The sequence below is a fragment of the Eretmochelys imbricata genome, chromosome 2, assembly GCF_965152235.1.
Source record: "Eretmochelys imbricata isolate rEreImb1 chromosome 2, rEreImb1.hap1, whole genome shotgun sequence".
NCBI lineage: Eukaryota > Metazoa > Chordata > Testudines > Cheloniidae > Eretmochelys > Eretmochelys imbricata.
Window position 1 is genome coordinate 1,879,815 of NC_135573.1, and position 22,942 is coordinate 1,902,756.

The window sequence follows — 22,942 nt, forward strand, 5'->3', positions numbered from 1 at the left end:
TGGAGGGGCCCCACTCCCTCCCTCAGGCTTCATGGAGAGCTGCCCTGTCCCTCTTCCTAGCATGCTGCAGGGTAGGGCACTGCACAGAGGCCTGGCTGGGGTCCTCCGTGCTCCCTCCCCGTGCAGTGTGGGTGGGGCAAATCAGTTACCCCAGCTCTTGGCCACTGCCGCTAGCATCTCAGGGGCTGCAGTGCCCTGCGGCATGGGCACCAGCTGCTGCCCCGGTGCCTCCAACAGATGTGTGTGTTGCTGTGCAGTGGCCCTAACTGCCTCCCCAGAGCCAGACCAGCCTGGCACAGGCCCCATCTCCACAAGCTGCTGGATTCCTGCAGGAGCAGCCACGATGGGCTCTCCTGCCATGCCAGCGGGGGGTGGCACCGTTCACAGCCTGAGCTGCCCAAAGGGGCAGAGAGCCCAGCTGGGGCCTTTTGGGGCTGCTTCCTTGCACCAGCTCCGGCAGGCCACAGCCACCCTCAGGAGGTAAATCCTTCAAGCAGCCTGGCCATGAGCTGGGCAGTGCCAGGCTGCCCCCAACAGCTCAGCCTGAGGGGTGAGAGGGAGGCCAGCCTGGAGCAGCTTGTGCTATGCTGGGCATGGGGGGACTGGGCCAGGGCCGAGGGACGTCGCTGCCCCCCGCACATGACAGTAAGGGATAAGTGTGCAGCTTTCCTGGGCCCCGAGGGGCTGGTGGCTCCTGGACCTGCCCCTGCAACCCAAGGATCCTCCCAGAAGTGGGGAACAGCCAGCCTCTGTAAACCCCCGCCCCCCGAGGTCGTCACGGGGAGCTCCCTGTGTTGGGGGAGGCACTCAACAGCCACAGGAGAGGGCACAGGGCACAGGGCAAGTGAAGGCAAGGCCCAGGTTAAATTGCAGGGGGGCTGAGGACCTCTCCACACCAGCAGCATTTCCCCACCCCCGTCACCCCAGCCCTGCACAGCTCCAGAAGCGGGAATGTAGCCCTGGGGCCAGGCAGGTGCAGAGGCAGCCGCTGCTCTGAAAGCCTGACCCCAAACAGCTCCCTCCTGGGCCTGCCTGGAGCTGCAGAGACAGGCCCAGCCTAGGGCTCAGCAGGAAGAAGGCCCTGGGCCAGGTTCAGAGTGGGAGGTGAAAGCCCCCCAGAGCAGGGAGGAGCCCCTCAAGGCACTGCACGGGCAAGGGCTAGGCGCTCCCCCAGGAGCAAGGCACCTGCCTGACCTGTGCTGGGGCCAGGGGGCTGCCGCGTGGGGAGGCCCAGGCTTGGCTCCGCGTGCTCAGTGACAGTTCTGGCAGTGTGGGTGGCACCTCTGCCCATTGACGTTACAGCGGCATCCTCCACTGGTGTCACCAGGGCCCTGGAGGGGAGGAGAGTGTCAGGGGGGGACGCCGACGACGGACAACAGAGACACCTGCCCCCAGCTCCCCAGCTGCCCGTGGGGGGGAGGGTTCAGCAGCATCTCCCCACCTCTCCCTGGGGGGCTGCATTCAAAGGTGAGAGGAGCCAGAGCCAGCTGCTCCCCTCCAGCCCCCAGGAGCAGCATGCCAGGGCCAGGGAGGGTCCCACCAGCAGGAACAGCTCTGGAGCCAGGGTGGGGCTGGGGGAGGGGAAGGCTGCTGCTCCCACACGCATGAGCCTTAGGGCTCCCTCCAGGGGGAGGGTTGGGGGCACCAACTCTAGTTCTGCCTGGCTCGAGGGGCGGCTCCCCTCCTGCCCAGAGCCCAGGCTTCTAGCCCATGCGCTGCCCTGAGCGCCCCTCTTCTAGCAGCTGGGGCAGAGCCTCGGGCACCGGAGCCCCATGGCCTGGCAGGGGGCCAGGTCAGCTTTTCCCTGCCTGGTGCAGTAGCTCATGGGAGGGGAAATCTCCCTCTGGAGCCAAGGGGAAGGGGCAGCCGCACAGCCAGGGGGAGGAGCCTGCTCCTTGCACAACCTGCTACTCCCCCAGCCATGGCCCAGCTTCCCCCACATGAGCTCCTGGGGGAGGCAGCAGAGGCCCAGCCTGGCACAGCCGGTGCAGTTCCCTGCCCTGGGGACAGGCGCTCGGGGGCCAGGGCTGCCGGTCCTGTGACAGCTCACCCCAGGCCCCCAGCGCGGCCCCTTGGTCACCCAGCAGATCTCCGTCTGGCAGACGGTGCAGCGGATCCAGTCGCAGCCGTCCTTCTTCTGCACGATGATCCGGCATACGGGGCAGTGCATGGCCTCGCCCATCTGCACCAGTGTCTGCGAGGGGAAGGCAGCAGTCAGAGGAGACAGAGCTGGGGGGAGCCCAGGGCTGGACAAGCAGGGGGCTGTGGGTTGGGATGAGAGGTGTTGGCAGAGCTGGGAGAGGGGGGAGCCCAGGGCTGGGCTCGCTGGGGCTGCAAGTCAGGAGTGAGGGGCCCTGGTAGAGCTGAGTGACAAAGTGGGACTGTTCTTAATGTTTCCTCTGAATAGTGTAGGGGTGCCTCAGTTTCCCCTAGGCAGTTCTTAAGTATCTAGGTGGTGGGATAAGGGTGTATGATTGCTGCAGAGCCCTAGAGGGCAGGTGTGTGCAGGGGTCTGGACACAGAGGATGGCCGACACCCTGTTTCCTGACAATTGATGGCCTGGGCCCTTCCCCCTTGCAAGGTGAGAGCTAAAGGGTTGAAGACAAAGAGATCAGGTGACCTCCTGGCCCGGGAAAGGGACAAAGCCCAGAGGAGGGGGGGCTGGAGAGAGTCCGTTTGGGGCTGGCTGGGGACATGGAGTGAAGGGCAGACATGGTTGTCTGGCTCACGGCCCCCCAAAATGGACCCGGCTGAGGGATCCTGTTCTCTGCACCTACAAGCTCTGTGTTAGACCATGTTCCTGTCGTTTAATAAACCTTCTGTTTTCCTGGCTGGCTGAGAGTCACGTCTGACTGCGGAGTTGGGGGGCAGGACCCTCTGGCTTCCCCAAGAGCCCAGCCTGGGCCGACTCGCTGTGGGAAGCGCACGGAGGGGCAGAAGAGGCTGAATGCTCTGAGGTCAGACCCAGGAAGGTGGAAGCTGGGTGAGCTGTGTGTCCTGCAGACAGGCTGCTCCCAGAGAAGAGACTTCCCCAGGGTCCTGCCTGGCTTCATGGGGAGCAGTTCCAGAGCATCGCCCGGGGATGCTGTGACAAGCTGTGGGGGTGCCCGGGGCTGGGCTAGCAGGGGCTGCGGGTTGGGAGGGGCACTGGCAGAGCTGGTGGGGGGCAGGGGGTGTCCAGGGCTGGGCTAGCAGGGGGCTGCAGGTTGGGAGTGACGGGCACCGGCAGAGCTGTAGGGGTGCCTGAGGCTGGGCTAGCAGGGGGCTGCGGGTCGGGAGTGAGGGGCACCGGCAGAGCTGTGGGGGTGCCTGGGGCTGGGCTAGCAGGGGGCTGCGGGTCGGGAGTGAGGGGCACTGGCAGAGTTGGGGGGCAGAGTGTAGGGCTAGGCTAGCAGGGGGCTGCGGGTCGGGAGTGAGGGGCACTGGCAGAGCTGGGGGGTGCCTGGGGCTGTGGGGAGCCCAGGGCTGGGAGTGAGGCTGGGACCTGCTAGCCCTCTTTTACAGGTGGGGCACAGGCCTTCCCCAAGACCATACAGCAAACCATGCCAGAGCCGGGAAGAGACCCTCGGTGCCCCGCTCCCCCTTGACCTGCAGCACGGCCAGGGGCTCTCCTGGGCTGGGCCCGGCCCGGGGCCGTGCTCCCACCTGCAGCATGTCGCTGGTCTGCCGGGCCGCAGCGTCGTCCTGGGCCTGGAGCTGCAGGTCGTCCTGGTACTGGCGGCAGTCCTTCCCCTCGTGGATGGCCTGGGCAGGGGGTGAGATGGGCAGCAATCAGCCCCTGCTCCCCTGCAGCAGCCTCTGTGTGGGTGGGCCCTGGGCCGGCTGAGAGCCCCACACAGCAGCTCCCAGCTGGCCTGGCACTTCGCCACGGGCCCCTGCCTATAGTGCTTGGTGGGGGGGAGCCAGGGAGGCTGGGCTTTGACCCCGGGGCAATGGCCAATCCCCTCTCAGTCTCCAGGGCCCCCTCTGCCATGGGAGCTCGGCGCCCCGCCAGGGGATACAGCATTCTCCCAGCCACAGGGCAGGACCCAGGGCTTGGATATTAAGTGACTGACTCACCCCCTGCCTCAGCAACGCAGCAGCCCTTGGTTCTGCTCAAGCCCTCCCCCAGAACCTGCACCTCAGCCCCCCATGTCACCTCCTCCCATGCTGCACCCTGCCCCAGAGCAACCTCCCACCCTGAAATCCTGACAGGGCCCTGGGATGAAGTAGGAATTATTTGTATAATTTTATGATGCCTTTGTGTGCCTCAGTTCCCCTCTATACTTTGATTCACTCCCCAGTGGAGGAAGTGGGTGACGGCTGCTCATGCGGGGCAGCACAGAACAGGGTGGGGGTGATGCCTGGCTGTCTGGGCCAGGAACTGGACCTGCTGGAAGCAACCCCATGTCAATGCAGAAGCTCACAGGGCGAGTAGGAAGCCCCAACGACTCAGAGGAAGGTGACATCTCCACTGCTCAGCAGGGAAGTGGAGCAGAAACCCCAGCTCCAGCCGTGAGCAGCAGGGGATGAAGCCTGGGGCTCTCCAGGGGCAGACTGAAGAGGTCAGAGAGAGACGGAGTCTGGGACGCAGCCCCTGCAGCTTGGCTGGCTGATTGCTCCAGCTCAGCAGACAGATGGTGCTTTTACCCTCAGTTCTTGGTGCTGAGCTAGGGCCAGCCCCGGCTGTGTCCCAGCTGACTAACAAACCCTGCACTGCCTGGTTACTGCAAACACTGGCTGGTGAACTCATCCCCCCCAGACTCTCTCCCAGGGTCTGTCTCAGTGGGACTTGCAGGCCAGCACTCCTGGCATGACGCAGCAGAGCTGGAGCCCCCCGGGAGCTCAGTCCAGGAGGTGGTGAGACTGCGGGGGAACCCATCACACTGAAGGGCGCCCCCAAGGGACTGTTCCCAAGCAGGGGCATAGCACAGAGCCTGTAGCTCCATGACAGTCCCAAAATCCGGAGATCACGAACCCCTCTGCATTAGGAAAAAAGTCATTCTACTTTTTGCCCAACAGAAGGCACTGGCGTGTTGTGTGGGGAGCCCCCGGCTTTGCCCCGTTGGAGCGGCACAGTGTCCCTGTTTCACAGCTGGCTGGAGCAGGTACAGCTCAGCTAGATCCTAAACTTGGTGGTCGTGCTGAGAGGACCCTTCTTGAACCCTATGAGCGTCTTGGCCTTCACAACATCCGCTGGCAAATAATTCCACAGGTTTACTGTGTGTTGTGTGAAAAAATACTTCCTTTTGTTTGTGTTAAACCTGCTGCCTGTTACTTTTACTGGGTGACCCCTCACTCTTGTGTTATGTGAAAGGGTAAATCACATTTCCTTATTTACTTGCTCCACACCAGTCATGATTTTATAGACCTCTATCATATCCCCCCTTAGTCGTCGCTTTTCCATGCTGAAAAGTCCCAGTCTTATTAACCACTCCTCATATGACAGCTGTTCCAGACCCCTCATCATTTTTGTTGCCCTTTTCTGAAACTTTTCCAATTCCAATAGATCTTTTTTAAGATGGGGCGACCCCATCTGCACGCAGTATTCAAGGTATGGACATACCAGGGATTTATACAGAGGCAACATGATCTTTTCTGTCTTATTATCTATCCCTTTCTTAATGATTCCCAACTTTCTGTTCGTTTTTTGGCTGCTGCTGCACAGTGAGTGGATGTTTTCAGAGAACTCTCCACAATGACTCTGAGATCTCTTTCTTGAGTGGTAACAGCTAATTTAGAGCCCGTCATTGTATATGTATAGTTGGGATGATGTTTTCCAATGTGCATTACTTTGCATTTATCAACACTGAATTTCATCTGCCATTTGGTTGCCCAGTCACCCAGTTTTGTGAGATCCCTTTGTAGCTCTTCGCAGGCTGCCTGGGACTTAAGTATCTTGAGTAGTTTTGCAAAAAAGAAAAGGAGGACTTGTGGCACCTTAGAGACTAACCAATTTATTTGAACATAGGCTTTCGAGAGCTACAGCTCACTTCATCGGATGCATACTGTGGAAAGTACAGAAGATCTTTTTATACACACAAACCATGTATAAAAAGATCTTCTGTACTTTCCACCGTATGCATCTGATGAAGGGAGCTGTAGCTCACGAAAGCTTATGCTCAGATAAATTGGTTAGTCTCTAAGGTTCCACAAGTCCTCCTTTTCTTTTTGCAAATACAGACTAACACGGCTGCTACTCTGAAACCTGTCATTGAGTAGTTTTGTATCATCTGCAAATTTTGCCACCTCACTGTTTACCGTAACCTTTTCCTAGATCATTTATGAATATGTTGAATAGGACTGGGCCCAGAACAGATATCTCTGGGGGACACCACTATTTACCTCTCTCCATTCTGAAAACTGACCATTTATTCCTACCCTTTGTTTCCTATCTTTTAACCAGTTACCAATCCCTGAGAGGAGCTTCCCTCTTATCCCATGACAGTTTACTTTGCTTAGGAGCCTTTGGTGAGGGACCTTGTCAAAGGCTTTCTGCAAATCGAAGTACATTATATCCACTGGCTCCCCCTTGTCCACATGCTTGTTGAGTTCTCTGGACACCTCCCCTCCCCTCACTCTCCAGACCCCCTCCTCTCTTCTCTCCCCCTGTCCTACCCCCCACTGCTCTGGGCCACCCTACCCATTCTGTATGTCCCACCCCCACTGCTCTGGACCCCCTATTCATCCCCTGCACAGCTCCAGTGCTCTGGACCCCCCCCCCATGCTCCAGACCCCCCTGCTTCAGACCTCCCCTCCCCAACCCCCTACTCTGCTGCCCTCTCCTCCCATGCTCCTGCTGCTCTGTATGTAGCCCTGGTGCAAGGGCTGCTGGAATCTTGGGTCCAGTTCTGGTGTCCACAATTCAAGAAGGATGATGATACATTGGGGAGGGGTCAGAGACGAGTCACGGGAACAATTACAGGGTTAGAAACCTGCCGTACAGTGAGAGACTCCAGGAGCTCCGTCTGTTTAACACAACAAGGAGCTGGTTAAGGGGTGACTTGGTCACAGTCTATAAGTACCTACGTGGGGAACAGAGATTTGATCATGGGCTCTTCAGTCTAGCAGGAAAAGGTCTGACCCGAGCCAATGGCTGGACGTTGAAACTAGACACATTCACACTGGAAATAGGACGTACGTTTTTAACAGAGGAATTAACCACTGGAGCAATTTCCCAAGGCTCATGGTGGATTCTCTGTCACTGGCAGTTTTTAAATCCAGACAGGCTGTTTGTCTAAAAGCTCAGCGCTAGGAATGACCTGGGCCTGTTCCCAGGCCTGTGCGAGGCAGGAGGTCACTAGAGCATCACAATGGTCCCTGCTGGCCTTGGAATCCCTGCTGCAGAAATGACCCATCCCAGCATGCACCGTTCCACCCGACTGCGCAGGGCCTGGCTGCTGGAGCACTGCGCGCGGCAGTCTCCACAGGATGGCAGCAGCTGCAGGCAGGGCCCCACGTCCATCCCCACCGGAGAGCAGAGCGGCCTGCCCCCCCGGGCCCCCCCCGCAGGGCCCCCGGGGCTCACCTTGCAGAGCAAGCAGTTCAGGCCCCAGCAGATGGGGCAGCGGAACTCGTTGACGGCGTCCTCGTAGATGCACCAGCCCTGGCAGTCTGCGGTTTTGCAGTGATAGCTGTTCTGGGTGCGTCTCTCCGCTGCCACCAGGCCCCGCTCCAGGAACCGCTTGTACTCCTCTGCTGACACCAGCTGTGGGCCCAGAGCCCCGAGGAGGTCACGCCACTGCTGGCCATGCCCACCCCATCCAGAGCCGCCAGGGGCAGGGACAGGCTGCAGGGGCCCCTTCTGGGAGCTCTGCCCTGACAGAAGGTGGCTGTGGGGCAGGAGCTAGCCTGCCTTAAGTGTGCAGGTCCCCAAGATCCAAGGGGGGAGGGGAGAAGGGGGCCAGGCCTCTGGGATCTGATGGCGGCGCGGGGGGGTCAGAGCCTCCCAGCAAGTCCCTGGGGGCCCAGGCATTTGTCTGATAACATTTACCCCACTCCCCCCATCTCCCGCTGTGCCTCCCCTCGAGCACTGGGGCTGGTCCTATGGAACCAGCCGAGATCCTGCCCCACACCCGCTCGCCCACCCGCTGGGGCCTGCAGGCCAGCTCTTGGAAGCTGGAGCCCTCCTTGCCCACTGCAAGGACTCACCGCCCGGACCTCCCGTTCCTGGAGCTTGCTGCTGCAGGCGTAGGTGTCATCGCGGAAGGGGCAGGACACCTGGGGTTCCTGGCTGTAGATGATCACCTGCCGCAGGCAGTCTCTGTGGGGACAGGGTGCAGTCACCCCAGGGAACCCCTCCCCGACCCGGCAGCTGTGGCCCCATGGTCTGAGCTCTCGGCCCTCGCAGCCCCGCGAGGGCCCAAAGTCTGGCTCAGACGCAGGCTCCCAGCACAGGGCCTCAGGGATGGAGTCCAAGCGCTGCATGGCAGGGACCAGGGAATGGACACCAGGGAGGAGCTGGTGGCTCCGGCCCGATCCCACCCTCTCCATCCCCTGGCTCTGCAGCAGTCTCTGCCTCGCGGCGCCCACACCGTGGCCTGGGGGTGCCGGCTGGGCAGCCGTACCTGCAGAAGTTGTGCAGACACTCGCGAAGCAGCACCCCGTCCCCTGGAGCCACGGGCAGGTAGCAGATCCGGCACTCCATGGCCTCCTGGCTGGGCACCAGCACCTCGTCCTCCAGCTGCAGCAACTGCTGGAAGTTCTGCAGCCGCTCGTCCTCCAGGGCCTGCAGAACAGAGCCAGGGAGAGGTCAGGGCACCTTGCCCAGCAGGCCCCGGAGCTCCCCGCAAGAGGGGCCAGGCCGCCCAGCGGGGCTCCCCACCGAGAGGGGCCAGACCGCCCAGCGGGGCCCCGGAGCTCCCCACCGAGAGGGGCCAGGCTGCCCAGCGGGGCTCCCCACCGAGAGGGGCCAGGCCGCCCAGCAGGGCCCCGGAGCTCCCCCACGAGAGGGGCCAGGCTGCCCAGCGGGGCTCCCCACCGAGAGGGGCCAGGCCACCCAGCGGGGCCCCAGAGCTCCCCACCGAGAGGGGCCAGGCTGCTCAGGGGGCCCCGGAGCTCCCCACCGAGAGGGGCCAGGCTGCTCAGGGGGCCCCAGAGCTCCCCACCGAGAGGGGCCAGGCTGCCCAGCGGGGCCCCGGAGCTCCCCACCGAGAGGGGCCAGGCTGCCCAGCGGGGCCCCGGAGCTCCCCACCGAGAGGGGCCAGGCTGCCCAGCGGGGCCCCGGAGCTCCCCACCGAGAGGGGCCAGGCTGCCCAGCGGGGCCCCAGAGCTTCCCCCAAGAGGGGCCAGGCCGCCCAGCGGGGCCCCGGAGCTTCCCCCAAGAGGGGCCAGGCCGCCCAGCGGGGCCCCGGAGCTCCCCACCGAGAGGGGCCAGGCCGCCCAGCGGGGCCCCGGAGCTCTCCCACGAGAGGGGCCAGGCAGCGGGGCTCCCCACCGAGAGGGGCCAGGCCGCCTAGCAGGGCCCCAGAGCTTCACCCCAGAGAGGGGCCAGACCACCCAGCGGGGCCCCGGAGCTCCCCACCGAGAGGGGCCAGGCTGCCCAGCAGGGCCCCAGAGCTTCCCTCAAGAGGGGCCAGGCCGCCCAGCGGGGCCCCGGAGCTCCCCACCGAGAGGGGCCAGGCTGCCCAGCGGGGCCCCCCACCGAGAGGGGCCAGGCTGCCCAGCGGGGCTCCCCACCGAGAGGGGCCAGGCTGCCCAGCGGGGCTCCCCACCGAGAGGGGCCAGGCTGCCTAGCGGGGCTCCCCACCGAGAGGGGCCAGGCCGCCTAGCGGGGCTCCCCACCGAGAGGGGCCAGGCCGCCCAGCGGGGCCCCAGAGCTTCCCCCAAGAGGGGCCGGACCGCACCGCCCAGCAGAATGGGGGAACTCCCCCCAAGAGGAGCCAGGCTGTCCAGCCAGATGGGGGAGCCTTACTGGCTGCTGGAGCACTGCTTGTCCTGTGCACGGGGACAGGATCCAGGCCAGGCTCTAGGGAGATGCTGTGTACAGGGGCCTGCCCTACTGCGAAGATATGGAGAGGACAAGGTAGGGCAAGTCCCCGGGGAACAGATGCATTTTGTGTGGGGGAAGCAGGACGTGTTGAAAGGCCCTAAGAAGAGCCTCACCTCTGGGCAATTGGACAGGAGCAAAGGGAAGTCTGGGGCCCCAGCAATAAGGAAACCTGGGGCCCCTGGGACACAGAGTCAAAAGTGGGAGAATGGCAGCAAGGTTTGAGCTCCCATTTGGCATGAGGAGGTACAACAATGCTGCTCTCAGCCCATGAACCTGCCTGTCCAGTCTGGTAACAGGCTCATGACAGGTCCAGGAGGCAGCTGAAGAAGCCAGAGGTGCTCAGGAAGAAAAGGGTTCTCTGACTGTGGCTGCCGGGAAAGAACAAATTAGCCAAGAGGAAGACGCCAGGGCTCACGGTCCAGGCTGCAGAAGGCAGATGAGGGACTGCATAGAGAGGCATGCAAGAAGCAGGATCTCAGGGCTGGGTGAAACACGGAGGCTGAGAAGAGCCACCTTGGAGAGCAGCTGAATAAAGGGAAGGAGAAAAAGAGGAACCCAGAGAACCCGATTTCTGCCCTTTCCCAGCGGGCAGCTCCAGAATAACGAAAGCTCAAGGCTGCAATGGCTCCGGCAAAGCACAGAAGTAGGTAGCCAGCCGCAGAAAGTCTCTAGCTTGGAAGAGAGGCAGAAAGAGCTGGAGCTGTCACTAGCTGAGAAGACCCTCCCTGCCCAGTACACGGGGGGAAGACGACTGTGCTCAGGCAGAGGCTAGGAGAAGAAGCTACAGGCTTCTCCCAGAGCAGAGCAGGGAAGGAAGCTTTGGACCAGCCGGGAAGCTGGAGCAGCCCCTCAAATAGTGACAGGTGGGGGTCAAGGACTCAGCGGGGTCCAGAGCCTCACTGAGAGACAGCCCAGCAGCGAAACCGGTGAAATGGCCCCGAGGGCAGAGGAAGCCACACGGCAGAGAATGCTGGCCCTGAGCGGAGAACTGGAGCACACCCAGGGATGTACAGTGGAGCTGTGAGGCTGGGCTCAACGCCGAAGCAGCAAGGGACCAATAGGGACTATGGGAGACTGTTTCAAAGAAGGGACGTGGAGGACCACCAATGGAAGGGGTGTCCCATAGCGCAAACGGGGAGACTGGGCAAGGTAGGCGTGACCCCGCAGCCAGACTGGGGAGATCAGAGAGAAGGGTTAGTGTGGCTGATGGGCACTGGGCTGAAATCCTCTCACAAAAACAGCCAGACTCACTCGACAGAGTGCTGGCAAGCACAGGGAGGAACGAGGGATGAGATTTTGACCCAAGCCGTCCAGAGAGAGTAGGAAGTGACCTGCCTCAGAGGAGAGGAACAGGAGAGAGAGCAGCAGTTGCAGGAGGAGGTGCTGTCCAAGCTCCATACTGAAATGCTCCTGCAGAGCCAGTCCATTGCAGAGAAGAGGGGGCAGCTGGAGGGCAGGTGGCTGCCCTAAGGGAAATATCTGAGCTCTGGGGTGTTTGCCGAGAAGGAGGGGCTGTGCTGCAAGGCAGGTTGGCTGACAAAGGGGAGCCCCATTACACAGCTGATACACATGCAGGGATCACATAGCAGGAGGCCAAGGCCCCTTCCTGAAGTAGGACGGTGGAAGCCTGGGCACATCAAAGACCAAGAGGTCTACCACAACAGGAGAGAAGGGCAGGCTCAGCCCATGCCCGGGATCCTCGCGTGGAGGAGGGATGGCAGAGGGGTGTGCACATTCTGCAAACGTTAGGGCTTACACCCGCACTTGACTGGGGGAGAAAATAAAGACCCAAGCATCTGACTCCAATTAACTACTGCTCTCTGATGCTGCTGGAGTGGGCAGGATCTGTATACGCCAGAGCCAGCTCACTTCAGCGAGAGAGGAGGCTGAAGGTGTACCGAGGGGAAAACCACTCCAGAAGGGACAGGAGACAATCACCTTGAAAAGGGGCTGAGTTTGGGGAGCCTGGGTCCAGGCTGGGACCTGCCTCCCTAGCCACCTGGGGTGTGAGTGGTCAGGCCCACTAGTTGAAATGAGAGTTTGGCTACCAGGTTGAGCTGGCTCCAGGGTGGGCAGAGCCCTGGAACAAGCCAAAGGTCAGGGCCGGAGGGACAGAAGCCAAATCGGTCCACCTGGACTATAAGGTGGATAGAAAGTTGGCTAGATTATTGGGCTCAATGGGTAGTGATCAACAGCTTGATATCTAGTTGGCAGTCAGTGTCAAGCAGAGCACCCCAAGGGTTGGTCCTGGGACCAGTTTTGTTCAACTTCTTTATTAATGATCTGGATGATGGGATGAATTGCACCCTCAGCAGGTTCGCGGATGACACTAAGCTGGGGGGAGAGGTAGATACGCTGGAGTGTAGGGATAGGGTCGAGAGTGACCTAAACAGATTGGAGGTTTGGGCCAAAAGAAATCTGATAGGTTCAACCAGGACAAGTGCAGAATCCTGCACTTAGGAAGGAAGAATCCCATGTACTGCTACAGGCTGAGGGCCGAGTGGCTAAGCAGCAGTTCTGCAGAAAAGGGGATCACAGTGCATGAGAAGCTGGATATGAGTCAACAGTGTGTCCTTGTTGCCAAGAAGGCTAACTGCTTATTGGGCTGCATTACTAGGAGCATTGCCAGCAGATCGAGGGAAGTGATCATCCCCCTCTGTTTGGCACTGGTGAGGCCACACCTGGAGTCGTGTGTCCTGTTTTGGTCCCCCCACTACAGAAGGGATGTGGACAAATTGGAGAGAGTCCAGCGGAGGGCAACGAAAACTATCAGGGGCTGGGACACATGAGTTATGAGGAGAGGCTGAGGGAACTGGGCTTGTTTAGTCTGCAGAAGAGAAGAGTGAGGGGGGATTTGATAGCAGCCTTCAGCTACCTGAAGGGGGGTTCCCAAGAGGATGGAGCTCGGCTGTTCTCAGTGGTGGCAGATGACAGAACAAGGAGCAATGGTCTCAAGTTGCAGTGGGGGAGGTTTAGGTTGGATATTAGGAAACACCATTTCAGTAGGAGGATGGTGAAGCACTGGAATGGGTTCCCTAGGGAGGTAGCGGAATCTCCATCCTTAGAGGTTTTTAAGGCCCGGCTTGACAAAGCCCTGGCTGGGATGATATAGTTGGGGATTGGACTAGATGACCTCCTGAGGTCTCTTCCAACCCTAATCTTCTATGATTCAAATGCCAGAGCCGGAGGGTAAACCAGAGTCATCAGCCAGAGGCGGAGCCACTGCTTTAGGAGCTGTGACCACTCTCAGTTCCAAGGCAGGGCAGCTGGGCTCATCAGTGGCCTATCAGGAAGCTAGTCAGGGAGCCAGCCAGCGGCTCCTGCACACCCAGGAATCTGCGGCCTTGCCTGAGCAGTAAGAGGCTTTATGGGGAAATGGGACTGAAGACGTGAGGTGTGTCCGTGTTCCGTTTATCAGTCGCCTACTGCAAGACCTCCTGCACTCTGGTGTCCTTTCCCCCCACCTCTCTGGGGCCCGCCAGCCTCCTGGCCCACCAGGCAACTTAAAGCTGTGGGATTAACTGAGAGTCAGTCACCTTAGTGACCATCTGCTAAACTCCCCAGGGCCGGTGAGAATCTGTCAGGTCACAGGGGGAAGAACCCCTGGAGCTGCCCCCTGCTTGGAAGGGGACCCTTCTGCAGCCTACCACCCAGATCTGGGGGAGAGCCCCAAGAGGAGCAGAGAGGAAGCTGGGGAACAGAATTGCTGGAGGAGCAGGGGACAGGCAGATATGGGGGTGAGTGCTCCTGCAGCAGGGGCTAAAGTCCCCTTAGTACATTTGGGACCACTGGCAGCACTAATTGTCCCCCCCAAAATCATGACATCAACCCCTCATTCATTTCTTTCCATGAAGTCTCATGACTTCTGGGCCCCCCATGAGTCCTGGGGTCTGACTCGCAATCTTTGAGCCTTTCTGGTTGGCAGTACCATGTCTGTTGGGTCCCATAGGGCACCTGCCACATGATCAGCACTCGACATGGAGGCTTCCCAACAGAATGAGAGGCCAAGGAGCCAGGGGCTGAGACTGGCCCGGCAGCTCCCAGATCCCTTTCCAAGCCCCACAGAGCACTGTCTTCTTAAAGCCAGTGTGGGGCAGCCTGGCCTTTCAAGGGCCAGAGGCTGGGAGCTGGCCAGCCCTGTCCAGTGATCCCTGCCTGCCACACCCGGGGTGGGGCCTGGGTTTTAATCAGTAGAGCCAGCTGGGGTCAGAGGAGCTGTTTCCCCTATAAAGAGCATCAGGAGGGGGGTGCTTAGGGGGAGAGACAGACAGAGTGAAGCCTCGTCTTGCAACAACCTCCTCTTGGGACAATCCAATCAGGTCAATATCATGGGCGAAGCACAGCTGACTAGCTTGTTGTTCACCTACGCGTACTCTCTCCTGGAGGTTTCCACCAGTGGGTCTTAAGATGTCTTCAGGATAACTGCTGAAGAGGGTCAGTGATAACCAGCAGCCCTGTCTGACAGTTATCCTCAAGTTGAACCAACTACTTTGCTCATGCCCGGCACGCCCCAGAGCTGCTGAACTTCCACAGAGATTTTGTATCGGCCTTATTACATTTTCACCAGCTCCGAGCAGCCACCTCAAGAGGTTTGTGCCAGATGCTGACAAACGCCTTAGCAAAATCCACCAAAGCGTGGAGCAGCTTCCCATCATTCTCCATATCACATACGGACTGAACATTTGCTCCACTGTACTTCATTGGGATCTAAGTCCCGCTTGTTCTTCAGACAGAAACTGCCCTCTTCTGAGAGCCTTCTCTTCAGAATGATGCATAGCAGACTTTTTACTACGGGCGTCCAGAATGAGACTGTGCAGGAATTTCCAGAAGCAGCAGAGTTCCCAAGTCTTGGGCCATCTTCCAGGCTCCCAAATGGCACTGACAAGTTGGGATGGGGGCCGCTCCACCCCTTTGGATTTGTTCTGTTCGTATGTTGTCCACTTCAAGGACTTCACTGCTTTTCAGTGTCCACACTCCATCCACAACTTCTTCAGTTGCAGGAGGAGGTTCACAGGGATAAGTCAAACTTCTCACAGATATCCCCTCTGCTTTTTTCACTTCCAGCGTAACATTTGGTTGGGTTACAATATACAGTTCCTGGCACATGGGTGTGAAAATGTGTGTTTCCTGTCAGAGAGACCTTTCAAGAGTGTCTTGATGGTTTGGCAGGCCTTCCTACTGGCATTTGCCACAAAGCCGTTCCGTATATCACTGCACTGTTGTTCAAGCCAATCTTCTTTTGCCACTTTAATCAGTGCATTTATTTCTGGCATCAGAAGGGAATATTGCTCTCTTGCTGTTTAATCCATCTTCCATTGTGCTCTTAGCTTCTTTCGTTGATCACACAACTCAATCTTCTCCGTGATCCAAGGTTTCTTCTTTAGGATCTGTTTCCCCAGGAATTCATCCACCATCTCTGTAGTGCAGCAGACGATGTACTCTATTTGATTTTCGCTACTTGCGCAGAAGCTCAACTGTTTGCAGCTTTTGTTCAATTGTCTTCTTGAATTCCACTTGTTCACTGGACTTTCAGTTTGTCGACATTATAACAGAGCCTGAAGATACCTGCAGGTCATTCTTTCTTTGCTGTTTGATCTTTATGTTGGCTATTACTACGTTACGATCAGATCCTGTCTGCCTTCTAGAAGAATCAACTCCCCATCACACCGCCTGTTCGAAATTACAATGGAGTCAGTGTGGTTCTGAGTCCCAAGATACAGCACTGTCCACACCCACTGCCTGGACAGTTTGTGCTTGAACAAGGCATTTGCTAATTGCACTGAGTCGCAGTCCTCTGCTGCCTAGCCATGCCCAGCTTCCCGACACAGCGGCACCATTCTAGGGAACTCTCAGGACCAATGCAGGCATTCCAGTCGCCTGGTCCAATTAACACGTCTCTCCGGTGAGCAGCTGCTAACACCATCTCAGACTCTTCATCATCACAGTCAGTGGCAGAGCAGAACACTAGACAAGTCACATGATGAGGACAGGCTGCCAAGCTGAGGTCATTAACCTGCTGCTGATCAACTTATAGGGGCTGATCTGCTTCCTCACCGGCAGCGCACCCCCATGCGCTCACATTCTGTCATCGCCACCCCAAATCAGCACATTTCCTTCCACTCCCAGTCCATCACAGCCCCTTACCAGGAGATCTCATGTTGTAGTAGCAGGGGGCAGCCTGCTCTCAGGGCAAAACCATGCTACGGGCCAGTGGAGAACACTTGCTTGACCTCTTGCTAGCCTCCTAAAAGGGCTATTAGGGCCAGGATGGGGTTGGGGATGAGCGCCCAACTCCTATAAAATGTCCCAAATGGCCAGCGAAACCTCCGACCAACAGCCAAAGTCATCATCACTTGCCTTTGTGAAGCAGAGGGGTTTCTATTAAAAGCAGGGGTGTGAAAGGTCGGTGGCTGGCACCTTGAAAAGAAACCAGACCGCTTCAGCTGGGTGGAGCTCTTCAGCCTGTGGGGGCAGCCCCCCCGAGCAGGAGGAACTCCAATTGCAAATCAGGAATGCCACATTGCTCCAGGCAGATGACTGTCCTTCAATGACAACCTCCGTGGATGTTAGACATGGATGCCACCAGCATTACTGTCCATAATCATTCACGACATCATCATTGGCGAATGCACCGAGGGGAACTGTGGTTTTGCCTGGGTAATTCCAGCAGTGCATTTGAGAAGGTGTCTGAACTACAAGTGAATTAAACTGGCCTCGCAAGTGTTCTCCACAGGCCCATGGTTAGTTACCCTCACTGTTAACGCCTTATTTCCAGTCTGAATTGGTCTAGATTCAAACTCCAGCCATTGGATCGTGTTCGACCTTTCCCTGCTAGATCAAGGAGCCCATCACCAAATATTTGTTCCTGCAGGGGTGGAAGCTCCGTGCGAATGGGGAGCCAGACAGATAAGAAGGGGGAACAAGAGAGCTACTGAGCCTTGGTGGGGGTGGGGTGGGCAGCCTGCTCTAGGCTGGGAGGAAGGGTCCTGGGAGTTCCTACCTGCTCCAAGGCCTGTTCTGGCCTCTCCGGGTCCCACTTCCCATCCCAATACCAGATACTGCAGAGATAAAAGAACCTCTCCCCCCCTACTCAAGATTCCCTTTTATACACCCAAGTTAAGTATCCATCAGTGAGTTCTGGGTTTTGGTGTTTTATTCCCAGCACACATGCTGCTCAGCCTTTGCGCTGGCTGTACGACTGGCTCAAGGGCGAGGGCTGGTGGGTGAGATTCTGTGGCCTGCGTTGTGCAGGAGGTCAGACTAGATGATCATAATGGTCCCTTCTGACCTTAGTATCTATGAATCTGTGATTTATTAACAAGCTTCCAAAAAGGATTGGGCATTTCTAGGGTTAACACAAACATCCAGAGTTAGAGTAGCAAATGCTAAGAGAGGAGCTTTAGGAGAGAGATAAAACTTGCTGCTTTTGGGGCTGAAGCCAATCTCTAACCAACAGAGACCAGGAGATGGGGCCGGGGGCAGATTATCTCACGTCTCCTCTTGCCAGTTCTTGCACCTTCCTCTGCAGAAGCTAGTGGGCCACCCGGAATCTAACAGTCCTGCGTGTACCCCGAAACGTGACAGCACCGCAGTCAGCCATTTCGTACGTGCAGCACTGCCAGCTGAAAACCAACCGTCACATCGCTAGGAACAATCTTAGGCCTTTGTGAGACAAGGTCAGACAGCCGCATACTTGCAGTTTGTTAATCAGAATGGGAGGATGGGCGAGAAAGTTATGGAAGACAGTGAGTGAAGAGCCCATGGTTTTAGGTGCCCCTGACGTATTGTTGTTATGGCTGGAAATATTAGAAATGTTTGGAGATAATGAGTAGTTTGTTGAAATTAGAAGAATTGGTGACCCAGTAGAGGTTGTTATATACCGACCCACTAGGAGTCACTATAGGTTCTGTGGTTTGTTAGAGATAGCTATAAAAGATTAGGGACCCGGCAAGGAGCTGACATCTAAACTCCCTGTCAGCTGGATGGGAAGAGGGCCCCTGGAAGCCCTGCTGGTGATCACTTGACACCATCTCAGACTGCGGGTAACTATATCTGGGATGTCTTAAACCTATTGCATATGCGTGTGTGCACTTAATATCTAATAAACAGTAGTTTTAGATAACAGCACATTTGCTTTTATCAATTGTTTATCAGACAGAAGCACTGGGTTCCCATTGATTTATTCCTGACACCGCCTGGAGAGAAACAGTCATGTTACCACTGCTTTGGGTTCTGAGAAACCCCAGGTAACACTGTGCGAGACTGGACCCCAGGCTAGATGGACCTCAGCTCTGATCCCATCTGGCTGTTCTGTGTTGCTAGGATTGGCTCCTTTTGAGTTAGCGTAATCCAGTAAAAAACTATTAAACTCATCCAAATCAGCCCCTCAAGGCACAAGAGCACCTAGCCAGGGCCAGCAGCCCTTTGGAAACACCCCTTTAGTCCAGTGCTGCACATCTCTGTGCAGACCAGGCCAAAGTCCCTGCCGGCTGCCCAATAACACACTGGGACAGATGTGCTCTTTAGAGAAACCTTTAATAGACCAAGGAACTCAGGTGTGAACTCTTCCAGTACCTGCAGCTGAGCAATCACTGTCCATCACACTCCATACAAGGAGCTGGACACAGACTGCACCACAAGAGGTTACAGGAGAGGAGGGCAGCCACAGAGACTACGGGTTCCCATCCTGCTCCTCCATCATACTCCCAGCTGCCATGGCACTGAAGCATGGCCTGCTGGGAGCTGTAGTCTCTGCAGGCCAGACCTCCCCACGAAGGATTTGATGCCAAGGAGCCTCAGCCGGATCCCACATGGCGCCCCTGAGCGCACTGGTGTCAGAGCCAGGCTCTCCAGGCAGGGGAGCAGCATGTGTCTCACAGACGCTTTGGCCACGTCCATCCTACAGCCGGTGACTGGCTTTGGGCTGAGATTTCAAACACAATGTGCAACACAGAAGAAGTGAATCTGGCCCACCCGCCCTCACAGTATCAGTGCATGCAGGTAACGAGAGGGGCTTGCATCATCTCTTCCCAGAGTAAAGTGCTATTGGGATGGGGGCTCTTTGTTTCACAGAAGACACACAGACAAGGTGTGGCTGGACATCAGCACTGGGCCCATCACAAGAGGCTTCTGACTTTGGCCTGGGATTCCCATCCCATCTACACTGACAGCTGTGCATTGCTGCTTCCGTACCTGCAGCAGAGTGGCCACACCCTTCACCTTCCTCCGTAGTAAAACCATGACATCCGACAAACGCCGGGAGACCTCCAGGCCCGGCTTATCTCTGGCCTATTCAGCAGGTGGCTCCCTTACGCTCCCCACGCTGCGAGCCAGGCCAGTGTCTGACTGCAAGTCCTGTCACTCCTGGGAGAGAAGTTCTGTGCAGACCCCGTTCACATGACACTCTGCCACACATATCCCCTAACCAGAGTCAAACCACATGCAGAGTCGCCAAGTCTCCTCTAAGCCGCAGCTCTAGCTCAGGGCTCTTTCGGGGGGACTCCTCCTGCTCTAGCATTTGTCAAACCCTCCTTCCTTAAGCAGGAAGTCACTTAAGCACTCACCCCCCTCCCCAAGCTGAGTATGCATGCGACCCTGCACCAAAGCCCAGCCCCAAGGGCCTTACTAGGTTGAGCACAGGAGGCTCTGCCTTTCCACTGCGTGTGGGACTCCAGAACTCCGAAGGCAGGTGCAGGAGTTCCCGAGCTGGGGGGCTGGCTCCGTCCTGCATTTTTTCCCGGAGGGGGTCCTGGAGCTGGACGCCAAATGGCTACGCAGGAAGTGTTTGTGCAGGTGACCCACGCATGGTTGGCAGGGCAGGTGTAGCCCACAGCAGCTCCCCACTTTAATACAGCACTGCATCGCAGCCTCCACCTACAGCGGTGGGAACCTGGACTGGCCAAGGGCTGCACCTTCAGCTGGCTTTATTCTGTGTCGGTTCAGCACAGCTCTTGGCTGGGCAGTTTGGCTCCCGTGGTTTAGTGCAAGGCACTGCAATTCCCAGGGGCACAAGAGACTTGAAGCTGGCCTGGCAGGGATCAGGCCCCATGCCCTGGGGAAATGGGCCCTTTTCTAGCTCCTGGCCAACAACCTCTGCAGTTTTTCTGGACTGGCTGGACGGAGGGCGACCCCAGCAGCACCCATCCCCCTTGCTGTCTGTAAGCCTAACGGAACAAGCAAGCACCCTGAAGCCTGGGATGAGAGTGGTTCTCTGGGAGGCGCACACAGACGCTCCCCTTCCTTCCCCCGCTCTCCCAACTTGCCTGGCAGCACTGACAACTGCAGTGTATAAAACAGGACGGGAGGCAAGGACTTCCTGGGGAGAGATACCGGGGGGACCCACCCTCCCCTCCCGCCTCCCCATGCTGACGGAGGTCACAGCAACAGCACAGCAGTGACCGATGGCAGCAGCTGCCCAAGCGTGCTCCCCCGCAGCGGCCAGCGCCGCTCGGCAGGGGCGTCAGATCTGCTTACGCTGCTCTCCCCTAAAAGAACCAGGCAGAGACCACAGAGCCCTCGCCCCACAGCATCATGGCGACAGGGGAAGCGGCCTGGTCCCCCAGCCTTCCTAAGGAAGCCCTGTGGGGCAGCTGCCCAAAGCGTGTGGCCTGTACGCGCAGGAGAGAGGCAGCCCATTGGCGCAGGAGCTGTGCTTTGCCCACAGGCAGGGCCTGGGCCTCTGCAGAGGCGGTGCTGCGGGTGAAAGCAGCCATTCCAGCCGGACAGGGAGGTCTGTGCAGCCCTCCTCGGCAGGGACGAGCAGGGCTGCCAGGACCAGCCATGGAGGGTGGGGAAGAGCTCTGCCTGCACCACCAAGGGCCCTCACCCCCCAAGCCAGGGGAGGCAGCACAGCCGCTCCAAGCTGCAGCCGTCCCTGGGCCAGCACATACTCCACTCGCTCCATCTCTCAGCCCATCTAAGCTGTAGAACCCGCAATGCGGTGAAGCACCATCGCCAAACTCGTGCAGGGAAGACACAGACCGATGTGAAACTGCTTGAGAAAGCTGCCTCACTCCCGCCGGGCCAGACCTAGCTCAGCCAGAACCTCAGCCCTCCAAGCCACCAGGAAAGAGGCCTCTCTGCACAATGAGACCCATGCTCTCGCTTGGGATCCACCCCTCTTGGGGCAGGCCCTAGGCCAGTTGAAGTGGCTCTGCCCATGGCTTGGCAGCCCCACGGCACAGTCACCGGTGTCACAGTATAACGCCGCGGCCTGCCCGCTGCTCTCCGTGTGGGAAAACAACTACCATACTGATTCTACAGTCTGACCAAGTATGGTGACCCGGCACAAACAGACGCCCCAGGCCAGCGCGAGAGTGGCTGGGGTGGGGCAGCCCAGGGTGGCCAGGCATGAGACGTGGCTAGCAGAATTCCGAGGAGAGGTGGATGAAGTCATCCAGGGAGCCTGGGCTCCGGGTGTAGTGTGTGGCCGAGCCATCTTCTCTCCTTCCCTTTTCCTAGTGAGATTCCAGCACGAGAGAAAAAAGAAAGCAGAGAAGAGTTTTGTCAGTCGCTGAGCCTGACTCGCTGGAGCCCTGCGGCACTCCGGGCCTTGGCTGGGGTAGCAGGTGGAGACGCAGTTCCCAACAGGGGCAGGGCCCCTGGCTGAAGCCACAGCACAGCCGAGCCTTGCTTACACCGGGGCGTCTGCTGGTGCTGTCACCCCTATGGGAAATACAGCTCCACCCAACTAGCCCAGCCAATGCCTCGAGAGCCCAGCCAGCCCGACCGCAGCTCTTTCCACTCCTCACCATGCCGCACGTGACAAAGACGTGCCCGCCCCCGGGCGCTGGCGCATGGAGCTGAAAGAGAAGGGAAGGAGCTGCCAGTCCGTGTCATGCCAAGCTCGGGCTGCAGTGCCCACACCCACAGCTGGAAAGCCCTCAGCCCCTTTGAACGGGGCCCTAACCAAGGCCCTGCTGTAGAGGCCTGGGCGAGGGAAACACTGCCGGGGTCCCATTGTGGCATGGCCAGTGGCTGCCCTCACCTAGAACAGCCTGGCTGGAGGGGCCAAGGGCCACAGGCTCCCTGCGTGCTGGACCCTGCCAGCTCCCTGCCTGCCTTCGCTATTAGAGAGGAGGGCAGCTCTCCCTGACTCCACTTGGCGGGGCCCCTGGCGAGTAGATGCCCTTGCCAGGGCATCCATGCACCCAGGAACCACCACCAAGTGGCTGCTGGTAGCCGACTACTATAGATTCATCCTCCCCTGGTGCTGTCCCCGCACAGAGCGGCGAGGGCAGCAGGGCTGCCCCCCGGGGCAGAGCTGCCTCCAGAGTTACCTGCTGGTACTGCAAGATCCCCTTTTCCTCCTGCTGCATCCTCCAGAGCTCCGTCTCATCCGGTTGATAGCTGCCCGGCACCACGTATTCCACCGGCCGGTCCGTGCTGCACATCTCGCAGCCCGGCCGCGTGGGCTTGTTGATGTAGGTACATTTTGCACACGCCCAGCCTGTCTGCAGAGAACAAGACAAGCCCTTCACCCACACAGCACTGAGCGAGCAGAAGAGGCAGAACCACACTCCCAGCACCCATGGGAGCACACGGGTTAATGGTCTCCCCTGCAGGTTCCCGGGGAGGTGGACTCCGAAGTTGAAGGATGTGCAATAGACAAAGAAGCAGAGAAAATCCACCTCTGAAAGAAGGGGGTCAGTCCCCTGCCCAGAGTTATGTGTGCACTTTCTCCCAGGGGACCAGGCCTCTGACCACGATGCCCCAAGGCAGCGCCAGGCAGCGTCAGTGTCTGCAAAAGGCGGGCCTGGGAGCAGGCGGGTCTGTTACTCCACTGCACGAGGACTGTCCTCACTCACTGCTCTTCATACCTGCCCTGTTCAGGCCTGAGTCCATGGGCTCCTGAAGGGGAGGGTGGCGCAGCCAGACAGGGTACGAACCTTCACAAGTGAGAGCAGAGGAGGGGCAGAGGGGGTGGGGTGGGCGGGTCAGATGGGTGCATACCACAGAGGTGAGGGCAGGTTG

General features: G+C 58.6%; 1 protein-coding gene across 2 annotated transcripts in view; it reads right to left on the reverse strand.

Annotated features, from left to right (window-relative positions):
- Positions 1 to 845: 845 nt before the first annotated feature.
- Positions 846 to 22,942, reverse strand: part of SHARPIN (SHANK associated RH domain interactor) — a 44,996-nt gene continuing 22,899 nt past the window's right edge. The window contains exons 8-14 of one of the 2 annotated variants that reach the window (XM_077809612.1): positions 22,249 to 22,422; positions 8,547 to 8,707; positions 8,131 to 8,242; positions 7,508 to 7,687; positions 3,646 to 3,744; positions 2,051 to 2,194; positions 846 to 1,331 (exon numbers count right to left, since the gene is read on the reverse strand). In XM_077809612.1, the coding sequence (XP_077665738.1) occupies positions 1,251 to 1,331; positions 2,051 to 2,194; positions 3,646 to 3,744; positions 7,508 to 7,687; positions 8,131 to 8,242; positions 8,547 to 8,707; positions 22,249 to 22,422 (951 nt within the window). In that variant the 3' untranslated portion in view covers positions 846 to 1,250. The other variant, XM_077809611.1, reaches the window with a different exon arrangement.